The sequence below is a fragment of the Onychomys torridus genome, chromosome 5 (assembly GCF_903995425.1).
Source record: "Onychomys torridus chromosome 5, mOncTor1.1, whole genome shotgun sequence".
Classification (NCBI taxonomy): Eukaryota; Metazoa; Chordata; class Mammalia; order Rodentia; family Cricetidae; genus Onychomys; species Onychomys torridus.
The window spans coordinates 92,670,710-92,694,291 of NC_050447.1; the positions used below are offsets into that span (position 1 = coordinate 92,670,710).

Here is a 23,582-nt window from a genome sequence, read left to right on the forward strand (position 1 = left end):
ACTTTCACCTCAGGACCCTGTCACTGAAGAATGACCTGCTGTGTCAGGTCACTGGTGTACTTCAGAAATAATTCTGATAATGTCTTTGCTGTGTGAGCATCCCATCTGCCTAAGTGTCCAGACTTGCTGTCCCCCGTCCCTATATAAGTTGTTCAAAGTGTAACCTGGAGCATGAACCTAAAGCAAACAAGGATGACAGCATAAGGGAAGTGCAGACTCTGTCCAGGCTGGCTCCTCTGTGAGCATTAGATATGATAGATGCATGCTATCATTAAAGAGACTTTTCTTTATTAATCTCCTACGTGTGTGGAGTGATTTCTCCCTGGGAAGGCATAGTATTTCCAGAGCAGCTGCATTTCCAGCCTTTAGCAAAATGTTTCTGAGACAAGGTCCCTTCTATTGACGCCTTGATTTCTGACTGTTGCACTCCAAGTAGTATCTTGTTGTCCTATATTACACCTCCAAAATTCTTAAATTAAATGACTACCACCTCAGAGTTTTAAAGTTCTCCATTTGAGTCATGTAATCAACTGTCCATTTCAGTTATAGGAAAAGGATTTGCTTGTGGAGCATGGCTTCTGCCTTCAGACCAGAATAGGAGGAATAGTTTATTGTGTACACTGCAGGGGGAAACAGGGTAGGCAGTCAGCTGCTGGAGTCACCATTATGACAAAGGTCCTGATTGTTGCAGGAGGAGTTAATTTGCAATTTGCTGGCATATATTCATTCATGTCATGTGAATGAAGACAGACCAGATTGGATGGGTGTACAATTTGAGAAAGTTATCTTGAGATAGTGAATACTGAATTTGCATTAGAGGACTCTCCTGTGCAGATATATTCAGTCCTGATTCACATTGTTTAAGTCAGCTGAGAGGTTTGAGAAACAAGCCACTGTCTGTAACTCTGTCAGGTTACAGATCTCAGCAGCTAACATGTACTTACAGGCAAGATCAATAAGTCCCTCATTAATGGCCTTCCCTCTACTAGGGAAGGACCTATTCTTTTTCCAAGTCAATATAGCTAAGTTTTTAACCATAAAAATACATTATTTAAAAAAATACATTATTTTTATCATTTTAAAAAGTTACTTATTAGTATCATTTTTTAACATTTTCTTCATGTGCATTATTGCTCTTATCTTTGTTTGTGTTGTCTAATGTTTCTTGATTATTAACAATGTCATTTCTTCTTTCTCAAGTACTGTTGATTTATTTATTTCTCTTTAGAGCAATATCTCCTGTATCCCAGGCTTGCCTGGATCTATGAAGTTGAGAATTGCTTTGAATACCTAATCCTGCCTCTGCTGCCCAGTGCTGGGAAGGCAGTCCTGCAATATCTTCCAGGCTGGGCCTTGACTGGTCAGTGAGAAGGATAAGAGACCAGTGAATGAGTGTCCTCAATCTCTCTGACTTACTGGGGGGTTACAAATGAAGAAGGACCTGTACAAGAGTTGAGTTCACTGGCCAACTTTGAGGCTGATGTAGTCACAGCCCAGAGAAGGAATGCAGGAAGGAGGGCGAGAGCTTTCCTGCTTTGGCAGTAGCTGATTTTAGCAATGTGGAGTCAGGTAATCAATTTTAGATGCTCCATAGATGACCTGACTGGCCATTTCTTGAGGTCCACAGACCATAGCAATCAAGAATCTGGGCAAAAGGACTGACCTTATCAAGTAACTAAATTCCTGCAGTTATAAAATCGAGGATCTTTGTAAAACGTTGTGGCCCTGCCTAACAGGACTGTTATTTTCCTGGTGTAAGATGTACAGGCTAAAGGGCAAGATGTGAGCAACCCTTGCAGTGCTCTCATATAAATCCCTAGCCTCTGGAGCATAAGGCCCTGAAGTCTGTTTGAACTTTTCAAAGTAACTATTTGAGAGAAAAACTACATCACATCCAGAGTTTTTTTGTTGCCTCCAAGCCCTACATTGACCCCTCATTGTTAACTTATTCATGGCCTCTTTTTGCTTTATCAATAGTCACTGTTTGAATGTGACCTGTGTTTGGCTGCAGGACTTCCCAACTAAGAAGCAAAGAGTTGGCAGCACTGGACATTGAGTGTGTAGTGGAATATGCACATAAAGGACCCTGTGCCTTGGGGGAGGAATGAGAAGTGCTGGGAACACCTGTGCTGCCTGAGTCATTTGATCTCTGCTCATCCATTCTGAGGCCCAGCTTGGTTGCCATAGCTACTGAGGGACTCTGGCAAGGCTTAGCAATAGCAGTACTAGTTTGCAGGTTCTTTCTAGGATTCTTCTCTGCTTCTGCTGTAGGGAGTTGTAAGGAAGATCAGAAGCAATGCCATTGTGAGTGTGGGGTGTTCAGAGCAGGTCTGCTGTGCTGTCGTTTCTGCTGGGACTTGAATGGACCATGAGTCAGTCTGTGGTTCTGTTGGTCCATGTGATGACCTTGGCAGTGGTCCTTGTCCTCTGAGCCTCCCTGTGTGGTATTTCCTGGGGATGGAGTGGCTGTTTAACTTTGACATTGGAGGATGTGATGCTTGTGATATCACTATCCAGTGTGCACCCACAAGCATTGCTTGTGTTGTTTGGTAGGAAAAGAAATTGGAAAAAGTGAAGGTCTGGTTTCTAGAAGTTCTGAATATTGCATTCCACTTTCAGGTTTGTCTTCTAAATGTCACAAATAGTTTAGGAAGGGTTTGAAAGAGGTGATGTGCATTATCCTTCAGCAATACATGATTAGAATGCTTCTAACTTTCTGCTACCACCAGCCACCATGGTGTGATTCAGTGAAGTTCTGTTCCAGGGGACAAAGGGAGTTTCTTATCTTTAGAGATTTCTCAGGTGTCCATGGTTTTGAGCATGTGGATAGGGCAGATTCCACATCCAGTGCCATGATCCATGTCGCAGGAGCAGATTTTAAATTATTTTTCTGTGTTGTTTTGGGATTGGGCATCAGTGGGGCTGGGTTTACCTGAACCACAAGGAGCCATAATGGGCTGCAGAGCCACAGCAGGAGATCACCTCCATTTACAGAGAGCGTTAGAGCATGGGGTTTCTGTCTTTGGTAGAAATACCAGTAGCTGGAGGTCAGAAACAGAACAACTTGAGGATCACTTTGAGTTAATATTGTGGAAGTATTGAAATCTGTGTTTATTTAATTTTTATACCCTTAGACTCATAGGGAGATGGGTAACATTAGTCAAGATTACATGTTTCCTGGGTGAGTTTCCTTTGGTTTTTTGATTAAAAGTTGACAATTTTCCTGCCTTTGTTCTTGGCTCTTTTTCTCCCTCCCCTCTGTTCTTTCACAAACATTGTACACGTTCTTGATTATTGTAGCTTTGTCGTAAGTATTGAAGTCATATTGTGTTTATCTGCGTACTATTTTTTCATAATCCCATTGGGCATTCTGAGTGTTTCTACTGTGAATGTAGCTTTGTAATCAGCTTTTCTGTTATAAATTGTTTGGCATTGTTGTTGGATCGTATTCATTTTATAGTGCAAATATACCATACACAGCATCTTATATTGATGCCTTATGTTCCCAAGGATCATTTATTTACTTCTTTGTTTATTTAGGTTTTGATGTTCTTCTTGTTAATCTGTGAAGAACTTTTAGTTTATTGGATAAAAGTATTATGTGTGTGGGCAGGTGGCTCCGCACATATTCCTCTTGGAGATGACCTGAGTTCAGATACCAATACTCAAGTTGGGAGGCTCATAAACTATCTACTATTCAAGATACAGTTGATCTGACACCCTCTCTTTTTATGTCACTTATATACATATAGAAGACATCCTCTCTCATGCACAAACATACACACAAAATAGTAATAAACTTGTTTTCAAAAGTACTTATGACTTATAAAGCAATTAAAGCAAAACAAGTTGCTTTAGACGTACACTGATTCTTTAAAAAATTGGTTATCTTGCATTTTGTGTTAAAAAGTTTTGATTTCCTCATTCTGATGCAGGCTTACAGGCCAATCACATACCACAGAAAACCAAATGATGTGCAAGTGATCCAAACAGGCATCCTTTTCTTTATCATAAGAGAATGAGGTCCTGTTAGTAGTCAAAACTATTTTCTATAAAATTAAAATATCAGAATGCTTCAAGTGAATCTCTTCAATTTTGGTGGAACAACTTCCTTGTCCAACCAATTTTCTATGATTGGCAAAGGAGAGAACTGAGTGTATAGGATGAATGGTGGCCAGTGATTTCTTGGAGTTTGATTTTGATTAGAATCTTGTAGTTCTTGTTTAAGGGACCATAATATTTATTTGTAGGTCTGTCTTTGTGTCCTGTTTTCTTAGTAGTGCCATCTATGTTGTTGATTTTATTCATTGTAATCAAATTATAGTTTATTTTCTGGAAAATGATAGACCTTCACCAATTTTTTATTTATAAAATTTCTTGCAGCCGGGTGTTGGCGGCGCACGCCTTTAATCCCAGCACTTGCAAGGCAGAGGCACGCAGATCTCTGTGTGTTCGAGGCCAACCTGGTAGCCAAAGCGAGTTCCAGGAAAGGCACAAAGCTACACAGAGAAACCCTATCTCAAAAAAAAAAAAAAAAAAAAAAAAAAAAAAATTCTTGTTATGAGTTCCTTGAGTTTTTGTTGGTTTGGGAACTTTCTGTGGAGAGATAGTTTTTGTTTTTTCTTCTGGATCTCAGAGGCTTGCCTCTTCCCATTTCCTGGCATATCTATGTTTTTTAGTTGTTGCTATGTTTATGTTTGGGTTTTTGCTGCTTAAGTGATTGGTATGATTAATATATGGGCTTTGGATCTTTAAAACTGTCTTGTATATTATTGTCTCTTTTCCTAATTAGTCCTAGCCCTCAACATGACATAGCCTAGGGTCATCTGAGGGAGCATCAATTGAGAGCATGCCAAATCAGAATATCAGGTTACTGTATCTGAGAGAGATTGTGTTGATTGTGATTGATGTGGGAAGACTCTTGCACTGAGTTGGCAGTGTCTCTAAGCAAGTGGGCCTGGGCTGGATAAGATAGCTAGCTGAACATAAGAAAGTGAGGAAGCAAGAGAGAAAGCCAGGAAACAATGTTTCCCCATGTTTTGCCTTCAGTTCTTAGCTTGAGTTTCTATCCTTAGCTTGCACAGGAGGGACTGACTAGGTGTATCAACCAAATAAACCTGGGTGACTTTTGTTTGGTTAGAGAATTTAATGACAACAACAGAGAAGAAAGTTGGAACAAAAAAATGGTACCTCAAATATGATTTTGTTGCTGCAAAGGACCTGAAATGCTGACTTGGGAGGAATATTGAAAATATTAGGACTTTAGATGGCAAAAGCCATAGAAAGCTGTGCACAGAACTTAATCAGCTGTTCTGGTAGGACCCGGGAGATTGGAATGTTGAGATAATGGAAGACAGTGGAGTTCAAGGTCAGGGTTTTAGTGGGTAATACAGGGAACTATGGAGTTGGCCTCACCTACCTGCCTTGAAAGACATGTGTCAGATTTTTCAAGTTAAAGTCCATGGCTCCTGGGGCACAATGTACCTTCCAATTTCTGAGAGACTGATGTACCCACCCAGGCAGTGAAGCATTCAGGCTGCTTTGTGTTTCTCTGCATGATCCATTAATATTCAAGGAAGCATAGAAGCTTAATAGGAAAATTGGTCTTAAATGTTAATCTCAGGTACCCTATACAACTTGCAAATGTCCTGTGTCATGGCAACTACAATTGTAATTATCCTGGAAATTGCCATTATCTTCTGTTTCTGATAAAGGCATAAAAGATCTGATTACTGTCAGTAAAATAGTTACAGCCTCATTTTGCTGTGGCCCCACTAACCAAAGCCTGGTTTTATGCCCAGATCATGGGGACTTCCAAAAAACCACCACAGAGACTGAATTCCATATGTAAAAGCAAAGAGCCTTTATTTTCAAGCTTGGAGCTTAGACTCCATCCCAAAGCAGGGGTGAGAGCAGAGAGCCCCAAGCATGGGTAGCGTGGGGTTTTTATCATAGCAGAGGTTGGGGTGAGAGGATTTCCAGGATTCAAGACTCTGATTGGCTAACATTTGTCTAGGGGTTGCTGGGAATGTTTGGAATATCAGGTATTTCCCCTTAGATGCAAGCCCTCCCTGGGTTGGGTCAGCTCATAGCTTCTCCTGGATCTGGGTGTTGCCTGCCAGTAAGCCTGTCACAGAAATTGTGTCTGGGTCTCCAGGCCTGTCATGTGAAAAACAAGTGGGCTTAGAAAGAAATGAAAAATCTGTTTTATAGAGAAAAACAGCGGTAGGTAGTTTCATATGACAGTCAAGTGGTGGAAAAGAGGCAGGAATTTTCAAGGAGTTTAACACCATTAAAGAAAAGGCCCTAGCTCTGCATTGGAGACCTAGGAATGTGCCCCAAGACTAAGACTCCATCCAGCCGAGCCTTTAATTTATGGAAGGAGTAAACAAAGTGATTCCTAGTCCCAGGAAGCAACTTCATACAGAATCTGTCCCAACTGTGGTCCAACCTTGGCAGGGTCCATCAAAACTTGGCGGGATCACGCATGTTGTACTGATTCTGGAAGCAAGAAAGATGCAAAATTTAAAGGTCATAGATTCCTCTTCTGTGGTCAGTTCATCACTATTGTGCCCATCTATGTTTGACAGATTCAGAGCCTCAGTGAAGAGTGGGAGAGTTCATTGCCTGAAGTGGTAAAGATGAAGGTGGGTTGCTTTTGAGACCATATGATGTTCTGCTGCATAAGGGATTGGAAGTAGCAAACAAGAAAGAGAGATGGGAATTTGCATGCCTGGAGCCATTTATACCCGTGGAAAATGAAGCTCCATTTGTCTGAGACAGAGTCACAGGATTTGGCATTTGCCCCATTAAGTTTTAGTTCTTCCTGGGTCCAATCTTCCCTCACTTGTCCACATAACTCTTTCATTTATTTTTCATTTAATCTTCTCTCATCCCAACTGCAGTGTCTCCTCACTCCACTCCTCTCCGCCCTCTACCTCTCTCCCACCCACTCCCACTTCTTCCATTTCCCTTTAGAAAAGAGGAAGTCTCTCAGATATCAACTAGACACGGTGTCTCAGTTAGGGTTTCTTGTTGTGATGAGACACCATGACCAAAAAGCAAGATGGGAAGAAAAGGTTTATTTGGGTTTCACTTCCAGATTGATGTTGACTATTAAAGGAAGTTAGGGCAGAAACTCAAACAGGGCAAGATCCTGGAAGCAAGAGATGATACCAATGCCACGAAGCAGTGCTACTTATTGACTTGCTTCAAATGACTTGCCCAGCTTCCCTTCTTATAGAACCCAGGACTACTAGCACAGAGATAACACCACTCTTAATGGGCTGGACTCTGCTCCATTGATCAGTAATTGAGAAAATGCCTCACTGATAGATTTTATGGAGGCATTTCGTCAACTGAGGCTTCCTCCTCTCTGATGTTTCTAGCTTGGTGTAGCCTGTATACATGGTATAACAAGTTACAATAAGACTGGGCACAAACCATCATATCAAGGCTGGATAAGGCAACCCAGTGTAAGGACCAGGGTACCAAGAGCAGATAAATGAGGCAGACACCCCCCCCCCACACACACACACACACTCCTCCTTTTAGGAGTTCTACAAAAACACCAAGGTATGTAATCACAGCATCTATGCAGAGAAGTAAGCACAGACCCCTCAGGATCCACGATTGCTGCTTCAGTCTGTGTGAGTCCCGATGACACCCGGTTATTTGATTCTGTGGGCTGTGTTCTCCCTACATCCCTCTGGATGCCACAATTCTTCCTCCCTCCTATCTGCAGGGTTTCCTGATGTTTGGCTGTGCATTTCTGCATCTGCTCCCATCAGTTTCTGGGTTAAGCATGTCTGAATACAACTGGGCTAGGTACCATTCTATGAGTATAGCAGAATGTCATCAGGAATCATTTCATTGATTTTTTTCCCCCACTAGACTTGTTTGGTCCTATGCTAGATCTCTGGACTATTGAGTTTCAGGTTCTTGGACATAGAAGCAGTGTTTGGCATGGGCTCTTTCACATGGAATGGGTCATTGGTTGTCCACTCCTACAAGTTTTGAGTCACCAATAATGCAGCATCTTGCAAGTAGGACTAATTGTAGGTTGAAGGTTTTGTGGCTGGGTTGGTGTTCTGGTCCCAGTACTGAAAGCCTTGCCTGGTTAGAGAAAGCTCCTCATCCCCCATTCCCAGGAGTCCTCTATAGGGTCATTTTCATAGCATCCAAGTTGCATCCAAAGAGCTAGGTTTACTTCTTCTTTTGGAGTTAGAAAGGAAAGTGGTTCCGCCAATGAGAGCTATATAACTGAGGCTGCAGAGACTGAGGGCATTTGTTCACATCCATTGAGCCATTCACACATTTGCAGGGGTTGATATGGAAGATTTAAAAACAAAAGCTCAACATGTGTGGAGTAATGGTAACTAAATCTAGCTGCTTGTCAGGATTCCAAGAAGATCTCACTACAGCTTACTCAACACCATCTGAGTTACTCTGAAGCATAGCAGTTAGGAGATGGAGCCTAGAAAATGGAATTTTAAGTAAAACTCGTTTAATGTAGGTATTTCTAATCTGCAGCTCTAGAGAGTTTCACAGAAGGAGGAACTCTCAGCTTGGCATCATGTGGAATCTTCACACTAGAGGGATTGTTTGCTCCTTACAGGTATTCTGTATGTTTTAAAGTTTAAGGACCTCCCTGTCACTTTCCTATACCAATGGATGATATTATAATTTGTATGCATCTTAAATTGCCAACTTTGTTCTGTGGCAAAGGCATCTAGCTAATGTTTAGCACGTAAGAAGTTTCAAACTGGTGTTAGCAACTGCATAAACAACTGGATATGGTGAATTTGGGTAATTGAGCCACTGTTGCTGTAGATAAAATTATTTTAAGCACTAAAATCTCCCAATTAATGAAGTTGACCCAGGATGGTTCAGCAGTAAACTTGAGTTAGTTCTTGTATGTTTGAAAAACAATCACATAAGACAGTATATTTTTCACTGACTTTAGATGCCAGCAATTATTTTATAAAGTTTATTTACATGTATTTGTGAGATCTTGAGATGACTCATCAGATCAAAGCACATTGCTATACAACCACAATAAGCTTGTTCCTGGGAACCAAGTCCTGAAAGTTTTCCAATTGTCAGTATATATGAGGTATAGCATGTATCTACACCCACACATCAAACAGACACCCACATCTCACACACATACACACACACACACACACACACACACACACACACACACATCTCTCTCACATACAAACACACACAAATACACAACATACACACAAATGCACACATTTCACACACATAAACACACACACCACACACACAAATACACACACACACACACACTCAAACACACACACACACACACACACAAATACAAATGGAAACATAAAGACACTCACAAACATAAATAGACACACATCACACAAACACATACACATAACACATACCCAGACATACACACCACACACACGAATACACACACCAACACATACGTCCACAAAGGAATGTTCAAAAACAGTATTGGTATTTAAAGAACACTTAGGATATATGTGGTGAATAAATTTACACAGGACTGAATTCTTTGTTCAGTTTGTTATTCTTTATTTGTATGACATAGCAACATGTTCTGAAAAGCTATGACCTCACAGAACTAGTGTGTTCTGGTAGCCATAATAGAAATATTTGCAAAGTATGATACTTGGAATACTTTGGCTACTATGAGGAGATGATGCATAAAATATTTTTGTATTTATTAGTGGTTTAGAAGAATCATTTTGAATCTTCATCAGTAACATAAAAGGCTGTGCCTGTTGGAGACACTCAAATTTTAAAGACCCTTGAGGGTTAAGTAATAAAGAAATTTTGATGTAATGATATGTAAGACCTTGTTTTGGTTTTTTTTTGACACATTCTTTCTATGTAGCCCTGGCTATCCTGGAACTTGCTATGTAGACCAGGCCGGCTTTGAACTCACAGGCATCCTCCTGCCTCTGATTCCCAAGTGCTGGGAATGAAGGCTTACACCAGCATGCCTTGCTGACTTTGGCTTTGGGTTCTTTGAAACAGTCTCAATATGTATCCTTGGTGGGCCTGGAGTTGCTGAGTAGAGCAGGCTGGCTACCAGCTCAGAGATATGCTTGCTCCTGACTCTGGAGCCCTGGGATTAAAGTATGTGCCACCACACCTGGCTGAGATCTTTCTTATATGACCACTAAATGCCAGTGTTGATTGTGCTTTGCAGAAGTAGAATAATATATGTGGCCCACAAATTCAGGCCAGACTTACCTATTTTGCAAACTGGTCTCTAGTAGTCCAGGGTGGCCTTGAATTCTACATTCACCTGAGGATGGCCTTGTCTTGATGCTCTTACCCCACACAACCCACTGTCCAGCCTATGATTAAACAAGTAAAACGTGAAAATGTTGCTCCTTTGTTCATCCTGCAGGGTTTGATTCAGAGTTGAAGAATAATCTTGTTTGTCATGCAGACCTGTGTGATTTCTGTTTACTTTTTGCCCTTTTAGGCCCAAGTCTTGACATATTACTTCTAAATCATGATTATCACTCAGCTTTCCTTCTGAAAAGTTTATTTGCAATTACAATTGTGTTTTGTTTTTTTTTTTTGCATATCTCAGATTCTCCATTATTCTAGATAATTTTCATGTTTTCTGTGAAACCCAGGCAGGTGTCATACTAGGCAGGAGTTCTAACACTGAGCTACTTCCTTCCTTAGAAATACTTGTCTGAGGTTTGAAAATATTTTTTCTTAGGTGTGATTTCAGTAAATAGATCAATCCCATTGCTTAACATCTCTTTTATATTAATTTTTACTTCTTCTGTGGGTTTTCTTGCAGTAGGATAATCGTACTCTTAGATGACTTCATTTCTTCATTTTTAAAGATTTATATATTTATTATGTATACCGCATGTATCATTGCAGGCCAGAAGAGGGCACCAGATCTCATTATAGATGGTTGTGACACCATGTGATTGCTGGGAATTGAACTCAGGACCTCTAGAAGAGCAGTCAGTGCTCTTAACCTCTGAGCCATCTCTCCAGCCCCATTTCTTCATTTTTAAGGCTTTTTTGTTTCATGTCTCCTATCTTTGAATAAAGACTTAGGCTTTTTTTGTGGAAAGTATTGAGATTGAGTGTAAGGAAGTGTCTTTCTTTTTGTCACAAAGCCTAAAAAAATAGTTTAGCTAAATTAATTTATACTGTTTTACAATTTTTAATTATTGAATTAATTGATATATTTGAGATAATTTGATGGATAGCTTTTCTGGAATTCATCTATGTAAACCATGCTGGTTTCACACTTGGGATAAACCTGCTGCATTCCAAGAGCTGGGATGACAGGTGTGTGCCCAGTAAAATATCATTTATCTTACAGTTTTTTTCTCTCCTAATATATATCTAAATTAATGATTGTGTATTGCAGCAAATGTGAAATCTGCTAACAAATGTGTAGCTCCTGCTTGCAAGTAGACAATCATTGGGATGGACATTTCTCCTTTTTCATTTGAAAGGATTTTTTAGTTCAGATTACTTAAATGCAGGATACATTTTCAGGCCTATGGAAGTATGGAGACATTATGTGTGTTTATGTTAAGAGAAGCTATTATTACTTTTCTGTAACAGTAACAATGTACCAGGAAGGTCCAGACAAATTCAAATAAAGAATAAAGTGTCCTGCAGTCCCAGTCTGTGTTCTCTTAGGCCCCTGAGAACAGGTTGTGCTTCTTGTAGGGAAAGCTGTTTTCTGGGTTTAAGAGTCAGGTTATTTTATCAGTTTCAAATGAGATTACTCCACCATCCTTGCTAACAGACATATCCAAGGATCACCTGTTAACTGCAATCTGCTCTAAACAACCAGGAGCTCTGGACTTGCTAAAGGCTGATGTAGACTAGCCTAGCCAATGTGATTGTTCAGTGTTGATACAGCTGAGTCAGATAACCACATGCTTCTGACAGATGCCCCATTGCCTAAATTCCCTCCTTACCTTTGACTAGCCTTTCAGTCTTTGTGGGTCCTGACCATGTGTGCCCTATTTCAGCTTAAGGTGTCTATAGAAATGAGTACATTGTCCCTTCCCCCTAAACAGGCTAAAAAGGGTAAGTCAAAGTAAAACTCCCTGGTATAGGGGACAAAATGTCTACCTATATTGCCCATTGACATATTAGAAAACTGAGCCTGCAGCTGTCAATTGATAGATTTATTAGCTAAAATGGTTCTGCTATAAGATAAGACACTTGACCTTCTTTATGCAGAACCAAAAAGGTATTATATGGCCTTAAGAAATCATTATTTCAGGAGTTGGAGATTTAGCTCAGTGGTAGAGTGCTTGCCTAGCAAGTGCAGGGCCCGGGGTTCGATCCTCAACTAAAAAAAAAAAAAAAAAAAAAAAAAAAAAGAATCGAGAAATCATTATTTCTAAACAAATTATTCAGGATTATAATCTGGCTCTACTCAAAAATCAGAACTACAGGACCTTAAAAATGACAGTAGATGCAGATGTTGCTGCCCTAGAAAATCTGTTACACATTTAGAGGAATTGCTTTCCTCTCTCTTGATTAAATAGTTTTCCAGGATAGAAGGGGCCTTGACCTAAAATTGTTCAATTGGTTCCTCTGATTATCATTTCTTCAACAAGAGGCCTATGCAAGGCCTTAGAAGAACAATGCTATTTTTGTGTACTGCTCGGGGCTTATTAGAAACTTCATGACAGAGAAAAGCAGTGGCAACAAGGAAACCACCTTGGTATCTTGTAGTTAGAGTTTTCCTGCCTGGCCCAGTCAGGACAAATCTCTCTTACCCGCCAGTCCCACAGTCACTCAGACCCAACCAAGAAAGCACACAGAAACTTACATTGTTTAGAAACTGTATGGCCGCGGCAGGCTTCTTGTTATCTACTTCTTCTATCTTAAATTAACCCATTTCTGTTAGTCTATACTTTGCCACATGGCTTGTGGCTTACCAGTGTCTTTACATGTTGCTTTTCATGGCGGCGGTAGGCGGTCTCTCCCTCCAGTCTTCTACTTCCCAGAATTCTCTACTCTCTTGTCCCGCCTACACTTCCTGCCTGGCCACTGGCCAATCAGAACTTTATTTACACAGAGCAATATCCACAGCAGTATCTGCCTAAGTAAGCCCCTTAATAATCTTGCTTCTTTTGAACCTTCTTATAAACGGAGCCTAGGACTACCTGCATCTTAGATGTTTGCATTAAGAGTCACAATAATGACAAAACTGCAATTATGAAATAGCAACAAGCCTCAAATATCTTGGATTGGTATGGACTTTTTGTATAATGATAGAAATGTAAACTATATTTGATTAAACTCTGGTTTATAATATGCTCTGTATGATAATAGAAATTAAATATTATAGAGATCTGTTCAGATTAACAAAAGCTAACTCAGAGATTTACACCTATGTCTTTGCCAAGTATTCCACACCAAGCTTCTGGAGAATTTACATAAATGATGGCCTAGGTTTGCTAAATCACATGTTTGATAAGCAAGATATATATTCTATAATGGAGTTTCTGGTCCCCTGAGATAAAAGGATTCCTTTCCCAGTGTTGGGCCAGACCCCAGTGTTGGGCCTAAGCCCCTTTTCTTAGTCTTATGAAAGCTGCTAACATATTGAAGATTTTTAGGGAACATAAGCTGATAGTCATTCATACCTAATAGACAGTCCTCAAATGCTCAGAGATCTGCAGAATATGGCATTTAAAATGTTTAATTAAAAACCTTTTTATGATAGAGAGACATGCTGGATCCTGGTAACACCTTTATGTCCTCCAAAGATGGGTGGTCACAGAAGAACTTCCACCCAGAACTTGCTCCAGAGTGGAAGCACCAGCCACTGAATAAAACTGCCTATTAGCTGTGGGGTGGTGGCACACGCCTTTAATCCCAGCACTCAGGAGGCAGAGGCAAATGGATCTCTGAGTTCAAGGCCTGCCCGGTCTACAAAGTGAGTTCAAGGACAGTCTCCAAAGCTACACAGAGAAACCCTGTCTTGAAAAACAAAACTAAAAACAAACAAACAAACAAACACACAAACAAAAACTTGCCTATCACCTCAACTACTGCCTTTTGCCTCAACTGCTAATAGGGCCTTCTTCAGAACATGGACAACAGGACTCAGAAATTTATTGCCTCACTTTTACCTAGACAAGGTAGGCTGGGCCTCTCCACAAGCACCTACACCATGACTGTCAGATCTTCTGAGGCCTGGCAGATCTAGGTCTGGCAGCTGAAGACTGATGTTGTTGCCCTGAGACCTCTGCTCTCAATGACCATGGAGGACCCTGAGGTGCTGTCTACATGGTCAGTAAGTAAGTCTCTGTCATGTTCAATCACTAACTTAGGTAAAATGTATCCTTCTCAGATCTCTGATGTCACTTGACAGTTCAACAGCAGCAACCAAGACTTCAGCTGCCTTCTCAGTTCTCTGTATAAAATCCACGGGTCTCACTCTCTTATAGCTAGTACTAAGTCTAGACACAGGTCACCTTGCTACTGGACTCAAAAAATGGATAAACTCACTTTGCAGTGACTGCTCTCAGTATCTCCTGGTGAATTAAATTTTAAAAAGGTGCTATGCCGTGGAGAGCTGCATGCAGGAGATGGAAGTAGGAGAGAAGAGACATGTATGGAAATTTTCAGGGATAGAGTTATCTGAGCCCTTTGAGAATGAAGCCCTACCTGTCTGAGACAGAGCTACAGGATTTGTTGTTTGCCCTGCTGAGTTTTAGTCTTGCCTTGGTCCAATCTTCCTTCACTGTGTCCACATTCCTTTTTCAAAATTTATTCTTCTCTCATTCAATATATTGTGACTGAAATTTCCCCTCCTTCCACTCCTTCCAGTCCACTGTTCCCTTCATCACCAGATCCACTCCTTCTCTATTTCCCTTCAGACTAGAGCAGATACCCCAGGGATATCAGCAAAACCCTGCATAACAAGTTACAGTAAGACTAGGCACAAATCCTCATATCAAGGCTGGACAAAGCTACCTAGTAGGAGAAAAGGGGTTCCAAGAGCAGGCAAAAGAGTCAGAGACACCCCTCATCCTACTGTTAAAAAACCCACAAAAACACCAAGCTACAACACCATAACCTATATGCAGAGAACCTGGTGCAGACCCCTGCAGGCTCTGGGATTGCTGTTTCAGTCTCTGTGAGTTCCTACAAGCCCTTCTTAGTTGATTCTGTGGACTGTGTTCTCCTGTGTCTTTTGTTTTTTTTTAAGTTAAACTTTATTTAAATTAACTTTAAATTTTCAATTTTTTTCCAAATATTTTCTGGGCCTTTGAGCTGAGATTTTTCTCCTTCTATTCCTATTATTCTTAGGTTTGATCTTTTCACAGTGTCCCAGATTGCCTGGATGCTTACGTTTCAGGAAATTTTTAGATTTAACATTTTCTTTGGTCAATATATTTATTTCTTTTATCATATCTTCAAAGCCTAAAATTCTCTGTTCCATGTCTGGTATTCTTTTGGTAAAGCTTACCTCTGTAGGTCTTGCATGATTGTGTAGATTTTCTTTTCCATAATTCCTTCAGTTTGCATTTTTTAATTGCTTCTCTTTACATTTTCAGGTCTTGAACAGATTCATTAATTTCCTTCACATTTTTTTGGGGGGGCTTTCTTTAAGGGATTTATTCATTTTCTCCAATATTTTATTTTTCCTTTTCTGATTTCTTTAAGTGATTCATTCACTTCCTTTTTAAGGACTTCTATTATCTTCATAAAGTTGGTCTTAAGGTCTCTTAATTGTGATTCAACTGTGTTGGAAAATTCTGGGCTTGCTATAGTAGGATAGCTGGAATCTGATAGGGACATTGGTCTGGCTGTTATTGATTGTGTTCTTATCCTGGTGTCCACATATCTGGTTTTGAAGTGATTGTGGGTCTAGGTGCCAATTTCTGAGTTTGTCTTTCGTGAATGGGTGTTTTGTTCCCTGGTTTCTATTTGCTCTCTGGTCTTCTGCTCTGTATGGCCTATGGTTAAATATGGCTTCTCACTGAAAGTTGAGGGCTGGAAATCTTGCAGTAGGTGTGGCCTTTTCCAGCAAGGAATATCTGCCCAAGTTTGAGGCTAAAAAAAGGGAAGTGGGGAAAGAGCTTGGGGATAGTGTTGAGGATGCACTGAGAGAATGGAGGAGATCTGTGGGCTTGTAGCCTACATGGACTTCTGGCAGATGGGTGTCCTTTGTTTGAGCAAGTGGTCTCTACCCAAGTTGGAAGCTGCAACACAGAGATGAGGGGGGAAGTGGGATTGGGGATAGTGTTGGGGGATTATTAAAAGAATGAAGGAGTTTGATAGGTGAGCAGCATACATGGATTTCTGATGGCTGGCATGGCCTCTGATCCAGCAGGGAGTCTTTGCCTCAGTTTGCTTACCTGTTCATCTGGCTGGTGTGGCCTGAACTTGAGCAGATGATATCCACCTGATTAGGGGGAGAAGATAAGGCTTTGGAGGTGACAGCTGTGGGGTTCATGGGGATTGTGTCAGAGGGAATGTAGGGAGAGTGAAAATTTCATGAACTGGTGGCCTGCTTACCTATTCATGTGCTGATGTGACATGCATCTGAGCAGGGGATGTCTGCCTGAGTTTGGAGCTGGAACATAGCCATATTCCTCTTTTTTCTGAATGGGAATATATCCTGTGCCGTTGTATGGTGGAAATCTTCAATTTGTTTCTTGATTTTACAATATGTGACAGTCAAAAGATTGTCTTGATTGTCAGAAGAGACTTTGGGCATTTGCATTATTTGGGCTGTTATAGATTATGAGGATTATTGAAGTTAGACTAACTGCCTTTTCATTTTTTTTTCCTTTTTTCCTTATATTTATTCTTCTCTCATAAAATACATCCTGATTGCAGCCTCCCCTTCCTCTATTCCTTCCAGCCGCCCCCAATCCACATTTCCCCAGATCCACTGCTACTCTCTTTCCCTTCAAAAAAGAGAAGGCCTTCTAAGCTATCAACCAAACACATCATAACAAGGTGCAATAAGACTAGGCACAAACTCTCATATCGAGGCTGGACAAGGTAACCCAATCAGAAGAAAAGAGTCTCAAGAGCAGGCAAAAGTCAGAGACACCTCAACTCCTACAGTTAGGAGTCTCACAAATACCCCAAGCTAAACAACCATAGCATGTATGCAGAGGAATGGCACAGAGCCATGCAGGCTCCATGATTGCCACTTCAGTTTCTCTGAGCCTCTATGAGCCCTGCTTAGTTGATTCTGTGGGCCATATTCTCCTGGTTTGCTCAAACCCTCTGGCTTCTACAATCTTCACCCCCCTCCTTCCACAGGATTCCTAGAGCTCAAGCTGGAAGAAGCCTCTCTGATGGCAGTTGGGCTAGGTACCAATATATGACTATAGCAGAATATTAGTTATGAATCATTTCATTGATTTTTTTTTCTTGGTGAGTAGTGTTTGGTTCTACCCTGGTTCTCTGGTCCATCCAAGTTCCAGTTCCTAGCCACCCAGGCAGTGTCAGGCATGGGATTCTTCTCACTACTTGGGCTTCAAGTTAGCTCAGTCATTGGTTGCCCAATGTTGCCCCAGCATAACTTACAGGCAGGAAAAGTGTGAGTCTAATGTTTTGTGGCTGGCTTGGTATCCCAGTCCCATCACTGGGAGCCTTACAGAAGATGGCTGGTTCAGCTCCATACTGTTGATGACTAGGAGTCCTCACCAGTGTCACCCTTATAGGTTCCAGGATGTTTGCACTGCACTGTTACCATATCCTGCACTTAAAGGTCCCCTATTCCAGTCATCTCTCCCTGTATTCACCCCCTCTGTTCCTTCCTTACTCACCTGATCCCTCCAATTCCCATCCCCACCTGCCTCCAGTGTGGCCACAGATTCTACTTGCTCTTCCCCGGAAGATCCATGTATCTCCCCTAAAGCCATTCTTGTTACTTACTTAGCCTCTCTGCATCTATGGATTGTACTGTGATTAACTGTGATTATTGTGATTGTACTTTACTTAACCGCTACTATCCACTTACCTATAAGTGAGTACACACCATTTGTCTATGTGCTTCTGGGTTGCCTCACTCAGGATAATGAGAACTCAAGAAACTAGATAACAACAAACCAAGTAATCCATTTATAATGGGGTATACCTCTAAACAAGTCTCAGTAGAGGAATCTAAAATGACTGAGAAATACTTGAAGAAATGTTCAACATCCTTGGCCATCAGGGAAATGCATATCAAAACTATTTTGAGATATCACCTTACACCTGTCAGAATGGTTAAGACCAATAACACAAGTGACAGCTAATGCTGTCAAGGACACAGAGCAAAGGGATTCATTGACTGCTGTTGCAAGTGCAAACTTGTACAGCCACAGTGGACATCAATATACAATTGTCAGAAAGTTAGGTATCAATCTATCTCAAGACCCAGCTATACCATTCTTGTACATATACCCAAAAGATGCTCCTCCATCCTACCACAAGGACACTTGCTCAACTATGTTCTTAGTGAATTTATTCATAATAGCCTGAAACTGATATGTCTATGAGATATTGTGTTGATTGATGATTGATGTGGGAAGGCTCCTTCACTGAGGGTGGCAATATCCCTAAGAAAGTGGGCCTGGGATGGAAAAGGGAGCTATCTGAGCATGAGATGATGACTAGGCAAGAGAGAACACCAGGAAACAATCTTTGCTCATGGATTTTGCCTTCAGTTGCTAGCTTGAGTTTCTATCCCAACCTTCCAAAATAGTGGGACTTTAACTTGACAGAATCAGCCAAATAATCCTGTTCTTTACCTAAGAATCTTTTGGTTAATGGATTTAATCACAGCAACAGAGAAGCAAATTAGAACAAAACTGGGATACCAAAAGTGATTTTGTTGCTAGGTCAAACCAGGGAATGTTGTCTTTTGGAAGAATGTACAAAATAGCAAGACTTTAGGTAGCAAAAAAAACGATAGAAACTTGTACACAGAACTTAATTGTCTATTCTTGTAGGACCAGGAAGATGGGGATGTTTAGAGTAATGGCAGGAAGTAGACATTGGGATCATAGGATTTCAGTCAAAAATAGATAGACTCCATAAAAAAATTGAGCTAGAGGTTATTTGTGTAATGCTTTGACTCCAACATCTTTCTTATTCTGTCTATGCCCTGGAAATTTAGTAAGGCAGAATTAAAATTTTCTTAAATGGAATACTGAATTTGTTGGATGGTCATTATCGATTACTCATTCAGGTCTACAGTGAAAAAAAAGACAAGTAGGGCAGAAATAAATGAAAATGAAAAGGTAGTTTCAGTTATCATATCTATATCTTTTTTTCAGAGTAGATTCAATAATCTACCCTTTTTCCCTATCATATCCATATCCCCATTTCTTTCTTCCTTTCTTTTTTTTTCAAACTAGAACCCTGAATCTAATCTCCTTTGTTCAGCTTTTTTCCTTACCATTACCAATACAACTTGTAACCAACCACCCTAAACAATGACAAATATCCATAACCCATTGAATGACCAAAACCCACTCACCCTACCTCTTGGGAGCATGAGTGTCATGTTCTTAAATTTACTTCCTGCTGTCTGAGGGTGATGGCATCTTTAGGGGATCCTGAAGAGAAAATTTTGAGTTAATTGTCAAGTTCTGGAAGAGGTAGCTGTATCATTTGTCTCTTTGTAATGGGAAAGTGTAGTACTCATCTCAAGTCCTGCCTAGAGTAGTCTGTGAGACTGGATCATCTCAGCTAGTCACCTTGAAATTGTCCTGAGAAGTTTGTAGTCTAAAGTCAATCTTTGGGTGGTGTTTGTTAGTTTAGTGGAATTATCATAGTCCTGGTGGAATCATAGTAGTGTGGCCTCATCATCTTTTTGGAGACCAGAGATTATATTAGGTCAGATTATTCCTTTTCTTGATAATTTTTTAAAAGTAGTTCATACTTCTTCTTTGGATGTTTATTTGTCCAAAAATCTTTAAGTTCCTCAAGATGGTTGTTTTTATTTTCCTAGAAAGACAAAAACAAAACCCTCTCCAACCCTAACTTTGGGGAGGCTCCCTTTTGGCAAGTTATATCTGATGAAATGAGAAGCGTTTGTTAATCTTATCAGTTAGTTTAGATTGAATGGCCATGCTGTTTGATGAACTATCACCTCTTCTAATCAAGAGGTCTCTTCTTGTTCAAATCTAATCTTTATCAGTTTTAATTTATGGTTTCTCTTGAAATTTTTGCTTTATCTTCTAAAGCTCTTCTATCATCCAGAACTATATGGTTTTTTACAATAGGCATTAGGTTCTTTAATTGCTCTGGGAAGGAATTTCCTCCATGATGTCAGGAAACAACTTAATCAAATTTGGCATGGGGCCTCTTGCAGATTTTTGACATGGGCAAAGGGTTGCCTTTCTGTCATTTGTACATCTACATTCATTGGTTCAATGTCTGCTTTGCCAAACCTTCTGCATACTTCAGAAGGGAGGGGTATTCTGTTAGGATCATTCTTAGAAAAAAACATTGTTTCTAAGAATGCCCTGTTTACAATCCTTTTTTAGGTGACCTTGTGTACCACAATTGAAACACCCAACATTTCAATTTTTCTTCAAACCTCTTGAAATCACCTCTCCTATCCAAGCATCATCGTGGTTATGAGATTCAATATTGATTGTATTGGGCAGTCATAGTGCACACCTTTAATCCCAGCACTCTGGGAGGCAGAACCAGGCAGATCTTTGTGAGTTCGAGGCCATCCTGATCTACAGAGTGAATTCCAGGACAGGTACCAAAACTACATAGAGAAACCCTATCTCAGATTCATTCCTCCAAGGGTGTTGATCTTGCCTCTAACAGCCTAATTACCCTTTTGTATTGTGCATTAGTATTTTCAAAAGCCAGAGATTCAATTATTTGTCTAGCTTCTGAATTTGGTATCATTCTATTTACTACTGAAGTCAATCTTTGTAAGAAATCAGTCAAGGTTTCTTTTAAGCCCTGTATAACTTTAGTCAATGACTCAGTTTTCTCTCCTACTTCTTCAATTCTGTCCCAAGCATTCAAGGCTGCTGCTTGGCATAAAGCCAGTGTGTGGCCATTATATAGAGATTACCTTTCTATATTAGAATAATCTCCCTCTCCAAGAAATTGGCCTTGGGAGATTATTCTACTTCATTGTTCAATGGTCTTAGCCTCATCTTTCCACCAGGTTCTACATTGTAATTGAGGACCAGGCTTCAAGACTACTGTAACAAGTCTCTCCAGTCTTGAGAAATAATTATATTACTAGTTGACCATGAGTTTAACATCTGCTTCACAAAAGATGAATGCATGCCATATGAGACTATCACTTCCTTGAATCTCTTAAATCTAACATTTGTACAGGAATCCATTCAGCTCTTACACAGCCCTGAGGATTTCTATCATTTGGCAGTCCCTGTAAGATTACTGGATAAATAAAGGTTGGCTATTTGAAAACTTCAGGCTGTTCCTCTCTAACCTTATAATGCAATCCTGAGCTTGGTTCTCCTTTAAATTTCTCTGTCTGGGTCTGAATATCTCTGTGATCTGTTTTAATAAGTTTTTCTAAAACTTGTATCTTGGCACTCATATTAACCAACTTTTTTAGTGATAAAACAAAAATGATAAAGCATATTTATAATTGACATTACATAAATCTCATCTAAGTTAATTATCCTCTCATTTAATTGCTCCATTTTGAAACTGTCAAGTATTACACAGAGACCTAATTCCCTCCATTGTAATAGTTTCCCAGTTTTTAATGTGGGGAAAAAACTCTTAACTAAGTCCTTCCTTTAAGAATTCCCAATTGTCTCACCAAATCTGCCAATGATGACAGTGAAGATGTGAGGCTGACTGCTCTGTGTAGTACAGTAGAAGCCCAAGCAGTTTTCAAGGCAGCTACCTAGTGTGGCAGCAGCTTGATGAGGGTGTCCAGGAAAACCCCACAATCTACTGGGAGAGGGGAGCCAAAGATCCAGCTGTCCACATGGAGGAATGTGCAAATGTGGCTAACTCCTGCAGTTTTTGGAGCCCCAAAGCCTAAGGAATTTGCTGCAAATAGGCTACAACAGAAAAATTCCAACTCACTCACAGGCTTGTGGAAAAGAAGGGAAAACCTTAGCCTGGGGGCTAGTGACTCCAGGTACATGTAGCTCCAGCCTGTGCCAGTGGCCGCAAAGCCACAAGCAAGCAACTTTTTCCTGCATTTGTGCCCCACATTGGGTGTCACATGTAGCTCAAATTCTAATTGGTCTTAATAATAAAAACCCAGAGTCATGGGCGGTGGTGGTGCACGCCTTTAATCCTAGCACTGGGGAAGCAGAGGCAGGTGGATCTCTGTGAGTTCAATGCCAACCTGGGCAACAGAGTGAGTTCCAGGAAAGGTTAAAAAAAAAAACCCAGAGTCAGATATAGGGGTAAATTCTGAAAGATCAGAGGGAAAAAGGAACAAGCCACAGCCACTTCTTACCTCAATAACTCTTCAATCTGAAAGCAGGCTGAGCTCCTTTCTCTTCCCACTTTATATTCCTCTTTCTGCCCAGCTATATCAGTTCCTGTCTCCACCTCCCTAGTGTTGGGATTAAAGGCCTGTGCCTCCCAAGTACTGGGATCAAAGGCAAGAGATCCTAAGTGCTGAGATCAAAGGTGTGAGCCTCTACTACCTGGGTCTTTTTCTCTTTTAGACTGCACCAGTCTGGTATAGCCCGGGGTGGCCTGGAACTCCTAACCTTCCTGCTTCCTCCTCCCAATTGTTGGGATTAAAGGTGTTTGCCCCCACTGCCTGGAGTCTATGGTTAACTAGTGGCTTGCTTTGCTCTCTGATCTTGAGGCAAGCTTTATTTGTTAGAACACAGACAAAATATCACCAAGTAGGGATTGTTGCAAACTGTGAGGATCATTGACATGACTAAATGCTTTTTCTTCATGGATAACCATTATTCTATAGTGACCTGGGTCTGAATGTAGTTGATTGAATGTAAAACCTCCCAGATAATATGATGTATTTGAACATGTGTCTCTCTTTGGTGACTTTCTTTTGATTGCTTGTGAAACCTTTAGTAGAAGAACACTTTCAGGATGACATTCATCATTGTGCATGTGATATGAGTCTCTATGCCCTCAGCCCATTTCCTGTTCTTTGTGTCTACTGTGTAGTGGTTGAAACTAATCACCCAGCTTTCTTCTTCTGCCTTCACCACCATTATAGACTCCTTCCCTAAATCACAAATTTAGAATTGCTATTGCAATTGCTATTCAGTGCTAAACAAGTTTGCTAGTCTGATTTTTTTTATTTGTTTATTTTTTAAGACAAGGATTGTCTCTGTAGCCTAGGTTATCCTGAAAGTAGCTCAAACTCAGAGATCCCTTTGATTCTGACTTCCAAGTACTGGGATTAAAGGTGGGCCAACATTCCTGCTTTTTTGTTTTTGTATTCTGTGATGGGCCTGGAATGTAAATTTTTTTCCCATGGCAAGCATATGCTGTTGTACTGAGCTTCACTCATATCTTGAATTTTAAAATTTGGCAGATCGTGTCATTCTGTTTTCCAGGATGGCATGTATTCATGACATTAATACTGCCTGAGCCTTCTGAGT

The 23,582-nt window shown here is 40.5% G+C and overlaps 1 protein-coding gene across 6 annotated transcripts in view; it reads left to right on the plus strand.

The window, feature by feature from the left end:
- The window catches only part of LOC118583995 (zinc finger protein 431-like), a 45,295-nt gene that overhangs the window by 1,491 nt on the left and 20,222 nt on the right, over window positions 1-23,582 (plus strand). For 4 of the 6 annotated variants that reach the window (XM_036187867.1, XM_036187868.1, XM_036187871.1 and 1 more), the window contains exon 2: window positions 6,591-6,647. The exons of 1 other annotated variant lie outside the window; for it this stretch is intronic. In XM_036187867.1, coding sequence (XP_036043760.1) covers window positions 6,591-6,647 — 57 coding nt within the window. Of the gene's footprint in view, window positions 1-6,590; window positions 6,648-8,532; window positions 8,618-23,582 lie in introns of those variants that run through there. One more of the 6 variants, XM_036187869.1, reaches the window with a different exon arrangement.